At 44.3% G+C, this 16829-nt stretch overlaps 1 protein-coding gene across 2 annotated transcripts in view; it reads right to left on the reverse strand.

Annotated features, from left to right (window-relative positions):
- Nucleotides 1-265: 265 nt before the first annotated feature.
- SERINC5 (serine incorporator 5) overlaps nucleotides 266-16829 on the reverse strand; it is a 151825-nt gene continuing 135261 nt past the window's right edge. Inside the window, exons 12-14 of one of the 2 annotated variants that reach the window (XR_008502609.2) lie at nucleotides 3550-3687; nucleotides 2617-2670; nucleotides 266-743 (exon numbers count right to left, since the gene is read on the reverse strand). Coding sequence is in view for 1 of the 2 variants with exons in the window: in XM_054488017.2 (XP_054343992.1) it covers nucleotides 2646-2670 (25 nt within the window). In the remaining variant the exon portion in view is untranslated. The remainder of the gene's footprint in view (nucleotides 744-2616; nucleotides 2671-3549; nucleotides 3688-16829) is intronic. The other variant, XM_054488017.2, reaches the window with a different exon arrangement.

The raw sequence follows: 16829 nt of genomic DNA on the forward strand, positions 1-16829 counted from the left end.
AAGAAGGAAGTAATCCTGCAATCCTACAACTCAGAAATGATGTTTCAGCACTTTGGAAAATATCCTTCCAATCTTTCACATGCACAGGTGTGGTCTGTATACTGCACTGAGATCCCCAGCACCAAAATGTTAACACTGTAGGAAAAGCATTTATCCGTGTCAGTTATTCTTTGAAAGTATGATGTAGGGAAAAAAAAAAAAAAAAGAGATCAGACTGTTAACTGTGTTGTAACCGAGCGAGTTATACAGAAACTCCACACTCTCAGACGAGTTCAGGAGTCCTTTATTAGCCGGCGACCGAGAGATGGCTAGTGCTCAAAATTCTCTCGGCCCTGAAGAAGGGGCTAGATTTTGTTTTATACTTTGGTTTAGAGAGGGGAGGGGGAGCCTAGCTGTAGCAATCTTACAGAAGTAAAACAGGCAAAAGAAGTTAAAAAGACAAATGGTTACAGGAAAGCAAACAGTTCCAGGTGCAGGGGCTTTAAATCCATCAGAAGGTGATAGACGCTGGGCTTTGGGTGCTATGAACCAGACAAAAACGCAGGGGCTTAGGGTAATATCAACTGGACAAATTCCTGGGAACTGCGGACATAGCTTGCCACAGCATCTTATCAGTTAATTGCATTCTTTGATGTGCTGGGAGTCAGCTTGCTCAAGTTAAGTCCTTGAGGAAGGGGGTGGGTAAGAAGCCCTTGATGTCTTGCAAATGAAGGAGCCAAATGGAGTCCGTTCAGGTTTCTCAGCTAAGAGAGAGTCAATCAGGTTAATTCAAGTTAGGGTATCACAACTGTGTCTGTGTAGAAAAGGAAGACTTAAGAAACTCCATTTTGATCTGCACGCTGAACAATTGTTTTGCCTTGAGATGCTGTTAATCTGTAACTTTGCCCCATCCTTGTGCTCACAGAAACATGTGTTGTATGGAATCAAGGTTTAAGGGATCTAGGGCTGTGCAGGATGTGCCTTGTTAACAAAATGTTTACAGGCAGTATGCTTGGTAAAAGTCATCGCCATTCTCCACTCTCGATTAACCAGGGGCACAATGCACTGTGGAAAGCCGCAGGGACCTCTGCCCAGGAAAACCAGGTATTGTCCAAAGTTTCTCCCCACTGAGACAGCCTGAGATACAGCCTCATGGGATGGGAAAGACCTGACCGTCCCCCAGCCCGACACCCGTGAAGGGTCTGTGCTGAGGAGGATTAGTAAAAGAGGAAGGCCTCTGTGTCCTGCATGCCCCGGGAACGGAATGTCTCGGTATAAAACTCGATTGTAGAAAACCACACTGGCTGGAGGCGAGATATGCTGGCGGCAATTATTCTTTATTTTGTTATACTTTACTCCACTGAGATGTTTGGGTGGAGAGAAGCATAAATCTGGCCTACGTGCACATCCAGGCATAGTACCTTCCCTTGAACTTATTTGTGACACAGATTCCTTTGCTCACATGTTTTCTTGCTGAACTTCTCCCCACTATCACCCTGTTCTCCTGCCGCATTCCTCTTGCTGAGATAGTGAAAATAGTAATCAATAAATACTGAGGGAATACAGAACCAGTGCCGGTGCAGGTCCTCCGTATGCTGAGCGCCAGTCTGCTGGGCCCACTGTTCTTTCTCTATACTTTGTCCCTGTGTCTTATTTCTTTTCTCAGTCTCTCGTCCCACCTGATGAGAAATACCCACAGGTGTGAAGGGGCAAACCACCCCTTCATATGATGTTTAGGCCGGGTGCAATAGCTCACACCTGTAATCCCAGCACTTTGGGAGGCCGAGGTAGGAGGTTCACTTGAACCCAGAAGTTCAAGACCAGCCTGGGCAACATAATGAGACCTCATTTCTAAAAAAAAAAAAAAAAATTGTTTTAATTAGCTGGGCATGGTGGTGCACACCTGTAGTCGCAGGTGCTCGAGAGGCTGAGGTGGGAGAATCAGTTCAGCCCAAGAGTTCAAGGCTGCAGTGAGCTGTGATTGCACCACTGCACTCCAGCCTGGGCAATAAAGTGAGACCAGGTCTCAAAAAAAGTATGATTTTTTTAAATAGCTGCATAATAGTCTCCCCTATGGATATTTTTATTGTTTACTTAATGCTTGCCCTATTTGGGAGCATTGAAGTTGTTTAATTCTTTTTCCAATATAAATAATTTTATTCTGGCCATGTTTTTATTGAAATCTCTAACCCTATAATCTCTTTTTTTCCTTAGAATAGGTTTCCAGGATTGGGATATTGGAACAAAAGGTTAAATATTCTTAAAGTTCCTGATAGATGTTGTTGAATTGTTTCCTGAAAGCTTCAACAAATTCATCCCCTCTAGCCGTAGAGCCTGTTTCAAGAAATGATCAGCATTGTCCATTATCTTCTTTTATTTTTTCCCAATTTGGTAGGTAAAATTAGTATCATTTCTAGTCTGCATTCTGCTTGACTCTCGTGTGGCTGAAAATTTTTTTCTGAGTGGCATAGCCATTCATGTTTCTTCTGTGACGGGTCTGGACACATCCTCAGTGCTCTCACTTTAAGGAGAGCAAGGATGGGGAACGAGGGGATATGCATTGTATTAGTTTGTTTTCACACTGCTGATAAAGACACACCAGAGACTGGGAAGAAAAAGAGGTTTAATTGGACTTACAGTTCCACATGGCTGAGGAGGCCTCAGAATCATGGCAGTAGGTGAAAGGCACTTCTTACATGGCAGCAGCAAGAGAAAAACAGGGAGAAGCAAAAGCAGAAACCCCTGATAAACCCATCAGCTCTCATGAGACTTATTCACTATCATGAGAATAGCACAAGACTGGCCCCCATGATTCAATTACCTCACTCTGGGCCCCTCCCACAACACATGGGAATTCTGGGAGATACAATTCAAGTTGAGATTTGGGTGGGGACACAGCCAAACTATATCATGCATCACCACCTGATGGCACCCACCCATAACCTCTGCCATGCTGTGCGCCCCCTATGCCTGTGGGTGAGGCTCCCCAGGCCTGGTGCCCTTGCTGCCAGACTCTGGGTACTTCCACTCACACTCCCACCTCTGGGTGTCCTCAAGATAACCCGATGTTCCCAGGATCCTTCCCTCAATTAACAATGACCTGCTCTAGCCCCATTTCTTCAGCACTGTCTCCATGCTAAGTTACAAGGAGTGGGCCCAAACAAACAACTGAAAGCTAAACAACTTCACCTAACCAAAATGTTGGCCGTCTGTATTAGTCTGTTTTCATACTGCTATAAAGACTACCTGAGGCTGGGTAATTTATAAAGAAAAGAGGTTTAATTGACTTACAGTTCTGCATGGCTGGGGAGGCCTCAGGAAACTTATAATCATGGCAGAAAGTGAAGGGGAAGCAAGGCACATCTTACAAGGCAGCAGAAGAGAGAGAGCATGCAGAAGAAACTGCCACTCTTAAACCATCAGATCACGGCTGGGTGCGGTGGCTCACACTTGTAATCCCAGCACTTTGGGAGGTTGAGGCAGGCAGATCACTTGAGGTCAGGAGTTCAAGACCAGCCTGGCCAACATGGTGAAACCCCATCACCACTAAAAATACAAAAATTAGCTCACCATGGTGGCACATGCCTGTAACCCCAGCTACTTGGGAGGCTGAGGCAAGAGAATCGCTTGACATCTGGGAGGTGGAGGTTGCAGTGAGCCAAGATCATGCCACTGTACTCCAGCCTGGGCAACAGAGTGGGACTCCATCTCAAAAAAAAAAAAGGTCAGATCTTGCGAGAACTCCCTCACTATCACAAGAACAGCATTGGGGAAACCGCCTCCTTGATCCAATCACTCCCACCAAGTCCCTCCCACAACATGGGGGGATTAAAATTTGAGATGAGATTTGGGTGGGGACATGGAGCCAAACCGTATCAACATCCACAAAAGCTTTTTGACAAATAACTCTGACTAGGAATTGTAAGAAATGTTTTTAAATAAGTAAGGCGGAAGCAAACATTATTCCCATTTTATAGATAAGAAAGGTGTGTCTCTGGATCTGTGACACTCCATAAACCAGGGAAAAGGCAGAGACAATTACTGATTTTCTGCCGCCCAATCCAGTTGCCCAACCCTCCTGGCTCAATGCCAGGACTTCCCTGTTTTTGATTAGGGAAAGTGGAGCCACCCACTCCCTACGTGCAACTGTTACACACCCAGTGTCCCAGAAATGACATTCAACTTCACTATAGCAACTGCTTTTACTGACATCATTTTTAGCAGACATTGTACTATAAAAATGGGGTGGGAAGAAATAAAGCAGATAAACTGCTGCCAAGGATCATTACTGCTAGAGTGAAACTGGGGGCGTATGTTACAGCTCAAATGCACCCCAGGTCCAGCCCAAGCCTTGCTCAATACCCAACCCAGGAACCAGACCTATCGTCCAAAGTTGTCGTCTCCAATGATCTTAGCAGGTTCAGAATAACCCTCTAATATTCCTCATTTACTGTAGTTGCTTATTATGAACCCACCAACCATTAATTCAACCTTTTTTGAATTCTCAGTTTTCAGTATATTTCTCTTCAGGCTGTGGTACATATCACACCATATAGTAATTATTTGCTATTTTCTGCTTCCCTGTCTAGACTTTGAGTAAGTTGAGGGTAGAATTTGTTCTTTTTCATATTCTTAGAATTTGACAGATAGCAGGTATTCTTAATCACAATTTTGTTGAAGGAAGGAATCAATGAATAAAAATTTCCTGAGTTTACTGTTTACTGCAAAAAGACTATAGATGTTTGCTGTTTTACATTTTCTTCTTTTAAGGTCTAACATCAATATGTTGATGTTTGGTAAATATAATTTCAATCCCAGTTGCATCTCTGAGTCCAGGAAAGAGTACTACAAAAAGTATAAATAGAGGTCAAGTGCAGTTGCCCTCTGCAAGCAAGACCACTTAGAACTCTTCAATGGCTCTTTGACAAACCTTCAGTGGGATTTCTGTCAAAGCTGACAATGGATAAAATTATAGAAAGGAGGGAAAGCCTTGATAAGGAGTCCTTGATGAGTTCGTCGCTAAGTTAATTCAACATTGAAAGGGATAGAAGATGTTAATTCCACACACACGTGAAAGAAATCAACAATCAGGCCTCATCTGGGAAAACCGTGATGGGGAAGGCTGGGGCTGATGGATGACGGGTGTGAGGCAGGGCAGAAAGCCTCCACGTTGCTGCAGCAATGCAAAAATAGGCACCTTGCCTTAGGCCTCTCTGTTACTGCATCTTGTCTCTCCTCCCTGGAGAAAAAGCAAGCTGTATTCAATCATCTTTTCAATGCTAAAACCAGGCTTTCCTGTCAGAGTTGGGGCCAGAGATTTTCCCATCCCCTCTTGCAAAAAGGATATTCTTAAGAGGCCTTAAGTCTACAGCATTGATAGTTTCTGGGAACAAAATAGAAATTAAAATCTCACCTTGTGTTCCCTTCCTCTTCCTGGACAGAGAATTGGACAGGCCCAGGCCATCCAGATCACTGTGGACCTTATCAGAAACTTCAGTCCATTTTCTCCGTTCCCTTCCCTGGGACTTGCATGCTATATCTCCATACCCCTCCTTCCCCACTCTCCAGGCTTAGTGGGTGAGGCAGAGAGTGAGAGCCAGGCTTACCTGCCCTTTCCCCCGCAGTGGGAAGAAGCTCAGTAACTGAGCTCAGACACTAGTGGCATACCTGCCAAGAGGATGACATAAATGACTCCTGTGGCCCTGAGATAGGCAGAGCTCTGCGGGCAGCCCAACCCATATGTTCACTTGTTCATTAACAAACATCCACAGAGGCAGGCTGCTCTGGCCTGGAGGGGGATGTCCTACACTAGATGACTCAGGTTCATAGAGCCAGGCCTCATTCCACCCCCGCTGGCTCAAGTCACCAGAAACTGGAGAGCTCTTTTTTTTTTTTTTAGATGGGGTCTTTCTCTGTCGCCCAGGCTGGAGTGTAGTGACACAATCTCGGCTCACTGCAACCTCTGACTCCCAGGTTCAACTGATTCTTCTGCCTCAGCCTCCCAAGTAGCTGGGATTACAGGCGAGTGCCACCAGGCCCGTCTAATTTTTTGTATTTTTTAGTAGAGACGGGGTTTCGCCATGTTGGCCAGGCTGGTCTCGAACTCCTGATCTCAGGCGATCTGCCCGCCTCAGCCTCCCAGAGTGCTGGGATTACAGGTGTGAGCCACCGCGCCTGGCCCAGAGCTCTTAACTACAATGACTATATGCAGAAGAACAAACTAACACGGAAGGTGGCTAGGAACTGCATAAGCCAAGACTCTGCAGTAAGACACACTTGAGTTCTGGTCCTCACTCTGCCGTTTACTCACAGTCCAACTGCAGATGGGACCTCACCTCTCTGAGCCTCAGTTTCCTCATTTGTAAAATAGTCAAATACTGGCACCTACCTCATAGAATTAGTGTGAGTCTTAACTGAGGTGATCTAGGCAAAGCACTTAGCTTGGTACCTAGCACATATTAAGTGCTCAATAATAGGTGATGGTGATGATGTAAGTTGGACACAAGAGAAAAGGACACATACTAACTGATAATCACACAGAGCCACTGACTGGATTTGGTATCTTTCTCTGACATTCAGTTTTTCTAACCATCTGTCAGCATGCCACACTCCTTCAGCCTTGAATTACATGCTGCCTTGTGGTTTTGCTTTTATAAAACAAATAGAATGTATTAGTCTTCCAGAGGCTACTGAAAAAAAAAAAAAAAGACCACAAACCAGTGATTTACAACACAGAAAGTTATTCTCTCACAGTTCTGAAGACCAGAAGTCTGAAAGTACTATGTTGTCGGGGTTGTGCTCCCTCCGAAGGATCTAGGAGGCGATCTATTATTTAATTCTTCCAGCTTTGGGTGGCTGTCAGCATGCCTTGGCTTGTAGCTGCACCACTCCAATTTCTACCTAGTCTTCTTATCATCTCATCTGCGTCTGTTTTCTCCTCAGTGTGTCTCTTATAAAAACACTTGTCATGCCAGACATGGTGGCTCATGCCTGTAATCCCAGCACGTTGGAAGGCCGAGGTGGGCAGATCACTTGAGGTCAGGGGTTTGAGACCAGTCTGGCCAACATGGTGAAACCCCATCTCTACTAAAAATACAAAAATTAGCCAGGCATGGTGGCAGGCTCCTGTAATTGCAGCTACTCGGGAGGTGGAGGCAAGAGAATTGCTTGAAACTGGGAGGCGGGGGTTGCAGTGAACTGAGATCACACCATTGCACTCCAGCCTGGGTGACAGAGCAAGACTCCATCTCAAAATAATAATAATAATAATAACTTGGCTAATCCAGGGTGATCTCCTCAAATCAAGATCCCTAATTTCATTACGTCTGCAAAGTTAACATTTACAGTTCTGGAAATTAGGTTGTGGATGTCTTTTTGGGAACCATCTATCTTAGACTGTTCAGGCAACTATAACAAAATACCAGATACTGGGTAGCTTACAAACAACAAACATTTATTTCTCACAGTGCTGGAGGCTTGGAAGTCCAAGATCATGGCACTGGAAGCTATAGTGTCTGGTGAGGTCTTTTAACTATGTCCTCATTGTGGAAGGGGCCAGGGATCTCTCTTCCTTTTATAAGGCTTCTAGTCTCTTTCTTTTTTTTTTTTCTTTTTTTTGAGACAGAGTCTCACTCTGTCCCCCAGGCTGGAGTACAGTAGCACAATCTTGGCTCACTGAAACCACTGCCTCCCAGGCTCAAGTGATCCTCCCACCTCAGCCTCCTGAGTAGCTGGGACTATAGGCGCATGCCACCATGTCCAGCTAATTTTTGTATTTTTTTTTTTTTTTTTGTAGAGACGGGGTTTTGCCATGTTGACCAGGCTGCCAGGCTGGTCTCGCACTCCTTGCCTCAAGCGATCCACTGGCCTCAGTCTCCCAAAGTGTTGGGATTATAGGTATGAGCCACTGCACCCAGCTTCATTCATGAAGGTTCTATCTTCATGAACTAATCATCTCCCAAATACCATCACCTTGGGGGCTGGGATTTCAGCATATAAATTTTGGGGAGACATAATATTCAGTCCATTACACCAACTTTTGGTCCACTACTTGGAGTACCTAAGAACGTGGACTTTAGACGTAGACTGACCTGGATTCCAACACCAGCCCCACCATCACTCACTAGTTGGATGACCTTGATTCAGTTATTTAATATCTTTGAACCTCAGCTTCTGGAAAACGGCCAATAATGCCTATGTCCTGGGGTTGTTTGAAAGAATTAAATAAGCTAATATGTTAAAAGTACTGGATAATTGGTAGCTCTCATTACTAGTGGTAGGTTTACCCCACTAGGCTACAAGCTCTTAAGAGCTGGAGTTATCTCTGCTTCCTTCACAAGTCTAGCACAAGTCTGCAAACAGTCCATCCTTAATGAAGGTGGGGTGACAAACTGGCTGAATAAGTGGCCTAGACAGCCAATATCACCAATTATGTAAGATTCCACAGGGATCTAAAGGAGGGAATTAGAGGCACCCAATAGTGACCCCAACCTAAGCAGTGCAGGGATCAGCTGGGTGGGTTTGTCAGCAGAGAACAGGCCCACTAGTGCAGGCACATAGAACTAATTGCACTCACTGCACTGTTGTTACCATTCTTTGAATCCCTCCACATGACGTCATTCCTACAGATGGAAGGTCAGCTACGCTGGAGAAGTTCCAGAAATTCATAAATAGATTATGATCCCAAATCCCAGAGAGGAGGACTTTTCCAGACTGCAACTGGGAATTTACCTTAATGATTTCCCCATCCCAGAAGGGAAAGCTGCTCTGGTATATTACAAACATTACAGCACATCTGAATAACCCAGAGAGTTTGTTTAAATGCACATTTTTGGGCCTCTACCAGGCTGGTTAAACAAAGCTTCAGTAGAGTGGGGATAGGAACCAACCATTTTAAATAACCCCTTTTGGTAATTCTGGTTCAACCATAGCAATCAAATTATAGTCCAACCTAGGTAGGGGCTTGCTACCTAGGAGTCAATATGTAATACTGGAAAGAGTAAGAGTTTGAAAATTAACAGAATTAGGGTCCAATCCTGGGTCGTCCACATAATAGCTGTGGGACCTTGGACAAGTTACTTCATTTTTTTGGATCTCAACTTCCTCTTCTATAAAGGGGGTGCTATACCTGTCAGGGTTGTGGTGTTAATTCAATGATAATTATGTAAAGTGCCTGCTCATAGTAGATTGAAGCAGAGACTGCTACTATTCACCAATCCATTTCTTCTTCTTGTTCATACACAACTAGACTATATTTCCCAGCACACTTTGCAGCCAGGCACAGCCACACTAGTTCTCAGCAAGGGGATATGATTCTAAGTTATAGTACCTATTCTTGGCAAAGGCTTAAGGAACAGATATGCCTCCTCCATGTTTTCTTTTGTCTTGCATCACTTGGATGCAGGTGACAGGCTCTAGGGAATTGGGGATCTACAACATGGAAGGAGCCTGCATGCCTGAGTTACTAGGTAGGGGAAAGCTATCCATCAACCAGAATGCCTGCCTTGGACTTTTCTGCAAATGAGAGATAAGCTCATATACCATATTAGGTTATAATATAGTTGCTTTAAAGAAATACCCACAGCCAGCATGGTGGCTCACACCTGTAATCCCAGCACTTTGGGAGGCTGAGGCAGGTGGATCACTTGAGGCCAGGAGTTTGAGACCAGCCTGGTTAACATGGTGAAACCCCATCTCTACTGAAAATACAAAAAATTAGCCAGGCGTGGTGGCACATGCCAGTAATCCCAGCTATTCAGGTGGCTGAGGCACGAGAATCGCTTGAACCCAGGAGGCAGAGGTTGCAGTGAGCCTAGATCCAGGCTGCACTCCAGCCTGAGAGACTAAGTGAGACTCCATCTCAAAAAAAGAAAAGAAATACCTGCATTTCTATAAAGAAATACCTGAGGCTGGGCGTGGTGGCTCACGCCTGTAATCCCAGCACTTTGGGAGGCCGAGGCGGGCGGATCACGAGGTCAGGAGATCGAGACCATCCTGTGAATGGTGAAACCCCATCTCTACTAAAAATACAAAAAATTAGCTGGGCGTGGTGGCAGGCGCCTGTAGTCCCAGCTACTCGGGAGGCTGAGGAGGGAGAATGGAGTGAATCCGGGAGGCGGAGCTCGCAGTAAGCCGAGATCATACCACTGCACTCCAACCTGGGCGACAGAGCAAGACTCCATGTCAAAAAAAAAAAAAGAAATACCTGAGACTTGGTAATTTATAAAGAAAGGAGTTTTGGGGGAATTTTTTTTTTTTTTTGAGACAGAATTTTGCTCTTGTTGCCCAGGCTGGAGTGCAATGGCACGATCTCAACCCACTGCAACCTCCACCTCCCAGGTTCAAGCAATTCTCCTGCCTCAGCCTCCTGAGTAGCTGGGACTACAGGCATGTGCCACCACACCCCGCTAATTTTATATTTTTAGTAGACACGGGGTTTCTCCATGTCAGTCAGGCTGGTCCCAAACTCGCAACCTCAGGTGATCTACTCACCTTGGCCTCCCAAAGTGCTGGGATTACAGGCATGAGCCACTGTGCCAAGCCAAGAAAGGAGTTTTAATTGGCTCATGATTCTGCAGGCTGCACAAGCAAGGTGCTGGCATCTGCTCAGCTTCTGGGGTGGCCTAAGGGAGCTTTTACTTAAAGCCAGAGCAAGCATCTCACATGGCAGAGCAGAAGCAAGAGTGAGAGTGGGAGTGGTGGTGAGGAATCTCAGGATGACCTCCCTGAGATTGCTGTCCCCTAGTTATTCACAAAAACTCACTGACTATCACAAGGTCAGCATCAAGGCGTGAGGCATCCACTCCCATGACCCAAACACCAGGCCCCACCTCCAACACTGAGGATTACATCTCGACATGAGATTTGGAGGGGCCATCTGAACTATATCATACAATTTTTGGATCTATTTTACAACTAACCTATAGTCAGTGTGTTAATCCATTTTGCATTGCTATTAAGAAATACTGAGACTGGGTAATTTATTTTAAAAAGAGGTTTATTTTGCCTCATGGTTCTGCAGGCTGTAGAAGCATGGCACCAGCATCTGCTTCTGGTGAGAACTCAAGAAACTACCAATCATGGCAGAAGCAGGTGTGTCACATGGCGACAGAGAGAGAAAGAGAGAAGGGAGGAGATGCCACGCTCTTTTAAACAACTAGCTGTCATGTGAACCTAGTAGAGTGAGAACTCACTCATTACCTCAGGGAGGGCACCAAATCTTTCATGAGGGATCTGCCCCCATGACCCAAACATCTCCCACCAGGTCCCACCTTCGACCCTGGGAATCACATTTCAACCTGAGATTTGGAGGGGACACACATCCAAACCCTATCAGTCAGGAAATGTTCACCCCCTTTCTCCACCTCCAAATAACAAATACACAGTACCCAGCATATGTGCAAACATTTTATTCTATTCACAATTCCCATATGGTATAAATTGCAATCTCTCTGTAGTAGGACAAATTCTAGGGATGACCTCTGTATTAGTCAGGCTTCTCTAGAGGGACAGAACTAATGGAATATATATATATATATATATATATATATATATAAAATATTAACTCACACAGTCACAAGGTCCCACAATAGGCCGTCTGCAGGCCGAGGAGCAAGGAGAGCCAGTCCAAACTTGAAGTCCGATGTTTGAGGGCAGGAAGCATCCAGCATGGGAGAAAGATGTAGGCTGGGAGGCTAGGCCCATCTCTCTTTTCACATTTTTCCGCCTGCTTATATTCTAGCAGCGCTGGCAGCTGATTAGATTGTGTCCACCCAGATTAAGGGTGGGTCTGCCTTTCCCAGCCCACTGACTCAAATGTTAATCCCTTTTGGGAACACCCTCACAGACACACCCAAGATCAATCCTTTCAATCCAATCAAGTTGACACGCAGTATTAACCATCACAACCTCCCTGAGATTCCTGTCCCTTGGTTATTTAATTAAACACAAATCTAGGTACTCCTGTGAAGGGATTCTGCAAATGTAATTAAAGTTTCAAGTCAGTCAACTTTAAAATACAAAAATGATCTGGGTGATCCTGATCTAATCACAAGAGCCCTTTACAAAACAGAAGGAGAATTTGGAGAGATTTGAAGTATGAGGAAAACTCAAGTGCCATTGCTGCTTGAAGATGGCAGGACCACGCAAGAAGGAATACCTCAAGGAACTGAAAGTGGCCCTTGCCTAACAGTCAGCAAGGAAAGAGGAACCTCAGACCTACAGCCGTAAGGAACTGGATTCAGCCAATAATTGGAATGAACTTGGAAGCAGATTTTTCTCGGTGCCTCCAGGTAAAAGCTCTGCCCAACCAATACCTTGATTTCTAGCCCTGTGCTATTCCTGAGCATAGTACTCAGGCAAGCCCGCCTGGACTTCTGACTACAGAACTGTCTACTAATAAATTTATGTTGTTAAATTTGTGGTGATTTGTCACAGCAGCAATAAAAAAACTAATACATTCTCTTAATCTGTTTTGTCATCAATTTTTTTTTCTTTGAGACAGAGTCTCACTCTCTTTCCCAGCCTGGAGTGCAGTGGTGTGATCATAGCCCATTGTAACCTCAAACTCGTGGGCTCAAGCAGTTCTCCCACCTCAATCTCTTGAGTAGCTAGGACTACAGGCACATGCCACCATACTTGGCTGATTTTTTTTTTTAATATATTTTTTAGGTAGAGATGGGGTCTCACTATGTTGCCCAGGCTGGTCTCAAACTCCTGGCTTCAAGAGATCCTTCCATCTCAGCTGGGAGGATCCCAGGATCCCAAAGCACTGGGATTACAGGAGTGAACCTCCATGCCCAGCTTCTTCCCTTATTTTTTATTAATAAAAGGTGACATGGGGAGATGGTGGAAGTTAGAGTAGATGATATCTGAGTATGCTCTTAGTTTTACATTTGCTCGGTTCCTTGTGTTCAGTTGTCTGTTAGGGAGCTTCCTGCCCTTATGGTGAGAAAGTGACATAGTCTGGGCATCAGCTGCAGCTCTTTGAATAGAGATGATCCAGCTCCCCATCTCACCAGCCCCCAAATCCAAAACTTAGAAGTGGAGCTGCTGTCAAGGAAAACAAAGTTGAGCAAAATGACTTCAAAGCCCAATGTGCTCACCTTCACTCTCCCAGTGGGTCCCTGCATCTGAGAATGTGCAGGGTCCATCAGTATTCACCTCCCCTTTCCACCAGCCCTGGAAGTTACGGAAGGGGAAGGTAGCTTATTCTGATATCGTGTCCTGTAATAATGCTTCCTGGCCTGGCACATATATCCTTGTTTCTGTGTCTCTTGTTCTAAAACATCCTCCCTTTTCAAAAGCTGAAACTGTTCCTGCACATATTATGCACTTAACCAGGTAAATTTCAGAAGATTTTAAATAGCTTCCCAGTGAAGGAAGGAGAGAGAGGTATTGTCATGAGATATTGAATATGCAGATGGCCAGACTAGATATCAAAATAGAACCCTGACCCACAATCTGTGGCAACTAGCCTGGGAAGCCAACATATTATCTGCAGTAACCAATCCAGGAAGCAAAGCAATAACTCCCTTAGCAATGGACCCCAAATGGCCAGGACTCGATTAACAAACTGACAGCTCCCATAATTTTTGCCCCCACCTCCAACTTTGGACTAACCAGAGAAAGCCAAATGGGCACCCCCAACAAATCACATAGCATGCCGCACTTCTAGTTGGCCCACTTGCAGCTTCCCCGTGCCAACAGTCTCAGGGCGCTCCCAAAGTCTTCCCTTGTTTCTACCACAAGGCTTTTCCACACCTCTGCCTGCCTTTAAGTGTCTGCCAAACACAAGTGATGGTGGCTGGCTACCTTGCAAGCTCTCTGTAGTAGGCTTCGTTTGTTCTCATTTGGGTGGTCTTCATTTATTTCCACAGTCCCTGTTTTTCAGAGAGATTTAGGGCTTAAATACAATGAAATTTCATGTAAGGATGCAGGAGCGTTTCATGGAACCTCAAGCTCAGGAAAGCTGCGCGGCCATGGGAAGACCTTAGAGCCAGAGTCTGGAAAAGCAATCAGAGCTTGGATCTTAGAAATCTTGTCTTCTTGCAAACAGGGTTCTCTGGTCCAAATGGCCAAAAACATGACCATGGACAGGGCCTGTGCTTATCTCACCACCTGCAGAGAGGCAACTCTCTGTACGTCCTGATTCCAAGTTCCTGGAGAAGGACACAGACTGAACCACCTTGGGTCAGGCACCATCCTAGACCAATTTACTAACAGTGCCCAACTCCCACCCAGGGTGGGGAGTAGTTGCAGGTAGTCTTGTTTATGAACATGGCAATCAGGAGCCCATCCCTGTCACTATGTGGAGGGGAAGGGAGAGAAGGGGGATGGTTCCAACCAAAAAAGGTAGGGGGATGGACATCCCAATAGGGGTCCACTCCATTCCTGATGGCACAGTGAGACAGTGGTCATGTATCACGTGCTAGACTCTTAGACTCTGTGCCTCCCAGTACCTGCTGCTGACCAACATGGTCTAGTGAGCGATTTTCCTTGTGAAGGCATCCATCCATTCATTCATTCATTTAGCAAACAATTGTACATCCCAACCTTATGCTAGGTGCTAGGTATACAATGGTAAAACAAACATGAAAACCAAAACACAATCTCTACCCTCAATGTGAGGAGATACCACCACATAAACGAACAATTGCAATACTGTGAAACATGTTATGCTCAATCTATGGCCTAAATCAGATCAGAGGCTGGGCTGAGGATCAGGCTGCCAAGAAATGCTTCCTAGAGAGCATGCTGCCTGAAATGAACCTTGAAAATCAGGGAGCTTGATAGAAATAGGGGAAGAAAGAGTGTTTCAGGCAGAAGCAAGGTTCACTGTCAAGGAAAGGCATCTGGGGAGACCAAAAGTAGTATCTGGTTGACATGAGGTATATTGGAATAAGAGTACTGGGAGGTTGGCTAGAAAGGGGGACAGAGATTAGATATGAAGGAACTTGAAAGCCATAAGTATATGATGAAGGCAATGGGCTTTCTACACAGGAATGACCTTGATGACTTGATTTGCATTATTGAAAGCTCACCATAGCTGAAATGGATTGGGGATGTCTGATGATGGGAAGACTCAGCTGGGCAGTTGCTGCATTAACTGTGGAGTTACAATGGTGACCTACAAGAGCAGCCTTGGATATGGAGAAGAGCAAACCGGTTAAGAAATGTGATAACCTGGGTCAAGAAAAGGACATGCAGTGGGTTGGGTAGGGAGGAAAATAGATGTAAATAAAGTTATTAGTTGAAAAAGAAAAGCAAGATCAAGAGAGAGAGATTAAGTCTATTGCCATCTATTCATGAGAATCACAAGGCTGAATCAAAAGCCTTCCTGCAAACCTAGACTCACGCTAGTTCAGTTCAGAGACTCTACCAGAAATATGAGGAGCTCATGCGTCATCCATCAATGTGATCTTGTGATTTTTCTTGTGACCACAAGACAAAGGAAGAGAAGAGTACTTTGGAGTCATTATGATGAAAATTCAGTTGAATACACTGGAAAGTCAAAATGAGAGGAGAAGGAGGAACTGAAAATCTGATTCAGTCTTGACCACCAAGTAGAATTGGGACAGAAACAATCAAGTAGGCACAGATCCAATTTGGATTATAAAAAGCTAGTTCATCAGGAAGGCCACTATAAAACCAGAAGCAAACAAAGAGTCAATTAAGTACAAAAGTTTTTACTATGACTATGCAGTGAGGTCCAAACTGTACTAAATTTGAAGTTTCCTGCCAAAGAGAAATGTAAGCTTCCCTGGTGGTATAAGTCAGAATTTCATGACATCAGCCAGATAACCACAAAAGAATATATCTTTTAGTGCTAGATGCTTCTAAGCCTTTCTCCACCCAACTAACCAACATTCATTTACTGATTTACTTATTTCTTTAACAAACACACTCTATTTCATAGCCACATTCTTTCAAAGCTGACAGGTTGAGATATATCTAAAACACAAAATCTCCAACATACATTTTCTTCTTCAATGTTGTGAGATGTATTTTTCTAAAACACTGTTCTACACATACTACCATTCCTATATTAAAAACAAGTTAGTTATCCACTACCTTTTTTGTACAAATGAAATTTATAAATTTTAATTTGGTTACAAAAACATTTTTCATCAAAATTTTTGTTTATTTGTTTATATAAAAATAGAGACAGGGTCTCACTATGTTGCCCAGGCTGGTCTCAAACTCCTAAGCTCAAGTGATCTTCCCACCTTGACCTCCCAAAGTGATAGGATTACAGGCATGAGATACCAAGCCTGGTATAATTTAAATTTTTAATTAAAAAATTTTAATTTGGCTACAAAATAAATATATACTCATCGTCAACAACTTTCAAAGAAGAAAATTAAAATCACCATAATTCCAACACCCAGACACAATCACAATCACTTCTGTAAGTTCGGATATACTGACAACCTATGTGACAGGGAAAAAAACTAGGTTGTAAGAATTTTTTAAAAACCTCCTATTCCCCATTACAGTAGATTTTATTACTCAAAATATTTGCTGCCCCACCCTGGGGAAGATAATACTTCCCTGCTTCATTGCATCAGCCTTAGAGATGTGATTTGAGGTGTCCTTTCTTGTGGGAGGATTACATATCCTCACCTCATTGACCTCAAGAGTGGCCATGAGACTTGCTTTGACCAATGCAATGATAACAGAAGTGATGTGTGCCACTTCTAAGCAGAAGCTCTGATTCATCATGTGGTTCTACTATGTTCATTCTCTCTTCCATGAAACCAGCAATATTCCAAATACAGACTGCTGGTCCCAGGATGGAAAACTTAGAGCAAAGCTACAGGTAGCCCACAATTGACATGTAATGTGAGCAA

Source organism: Pongo pygmaeus, chromosome 4 (assembly GCF_028885625.2).
Source record: "Pongo pygmaeus isolate AG05252 chromosome 4, NHGRI_mPonPyg2-v2.0_pri, whole genome shotgun sequence".
In the NCBI taxonomy this organism is placed as follows: Eukaryota; Metazoa; Chordata; class Mammalia; order Primates; family Hominidae; genus Pongo; species Pongo pygmaeus.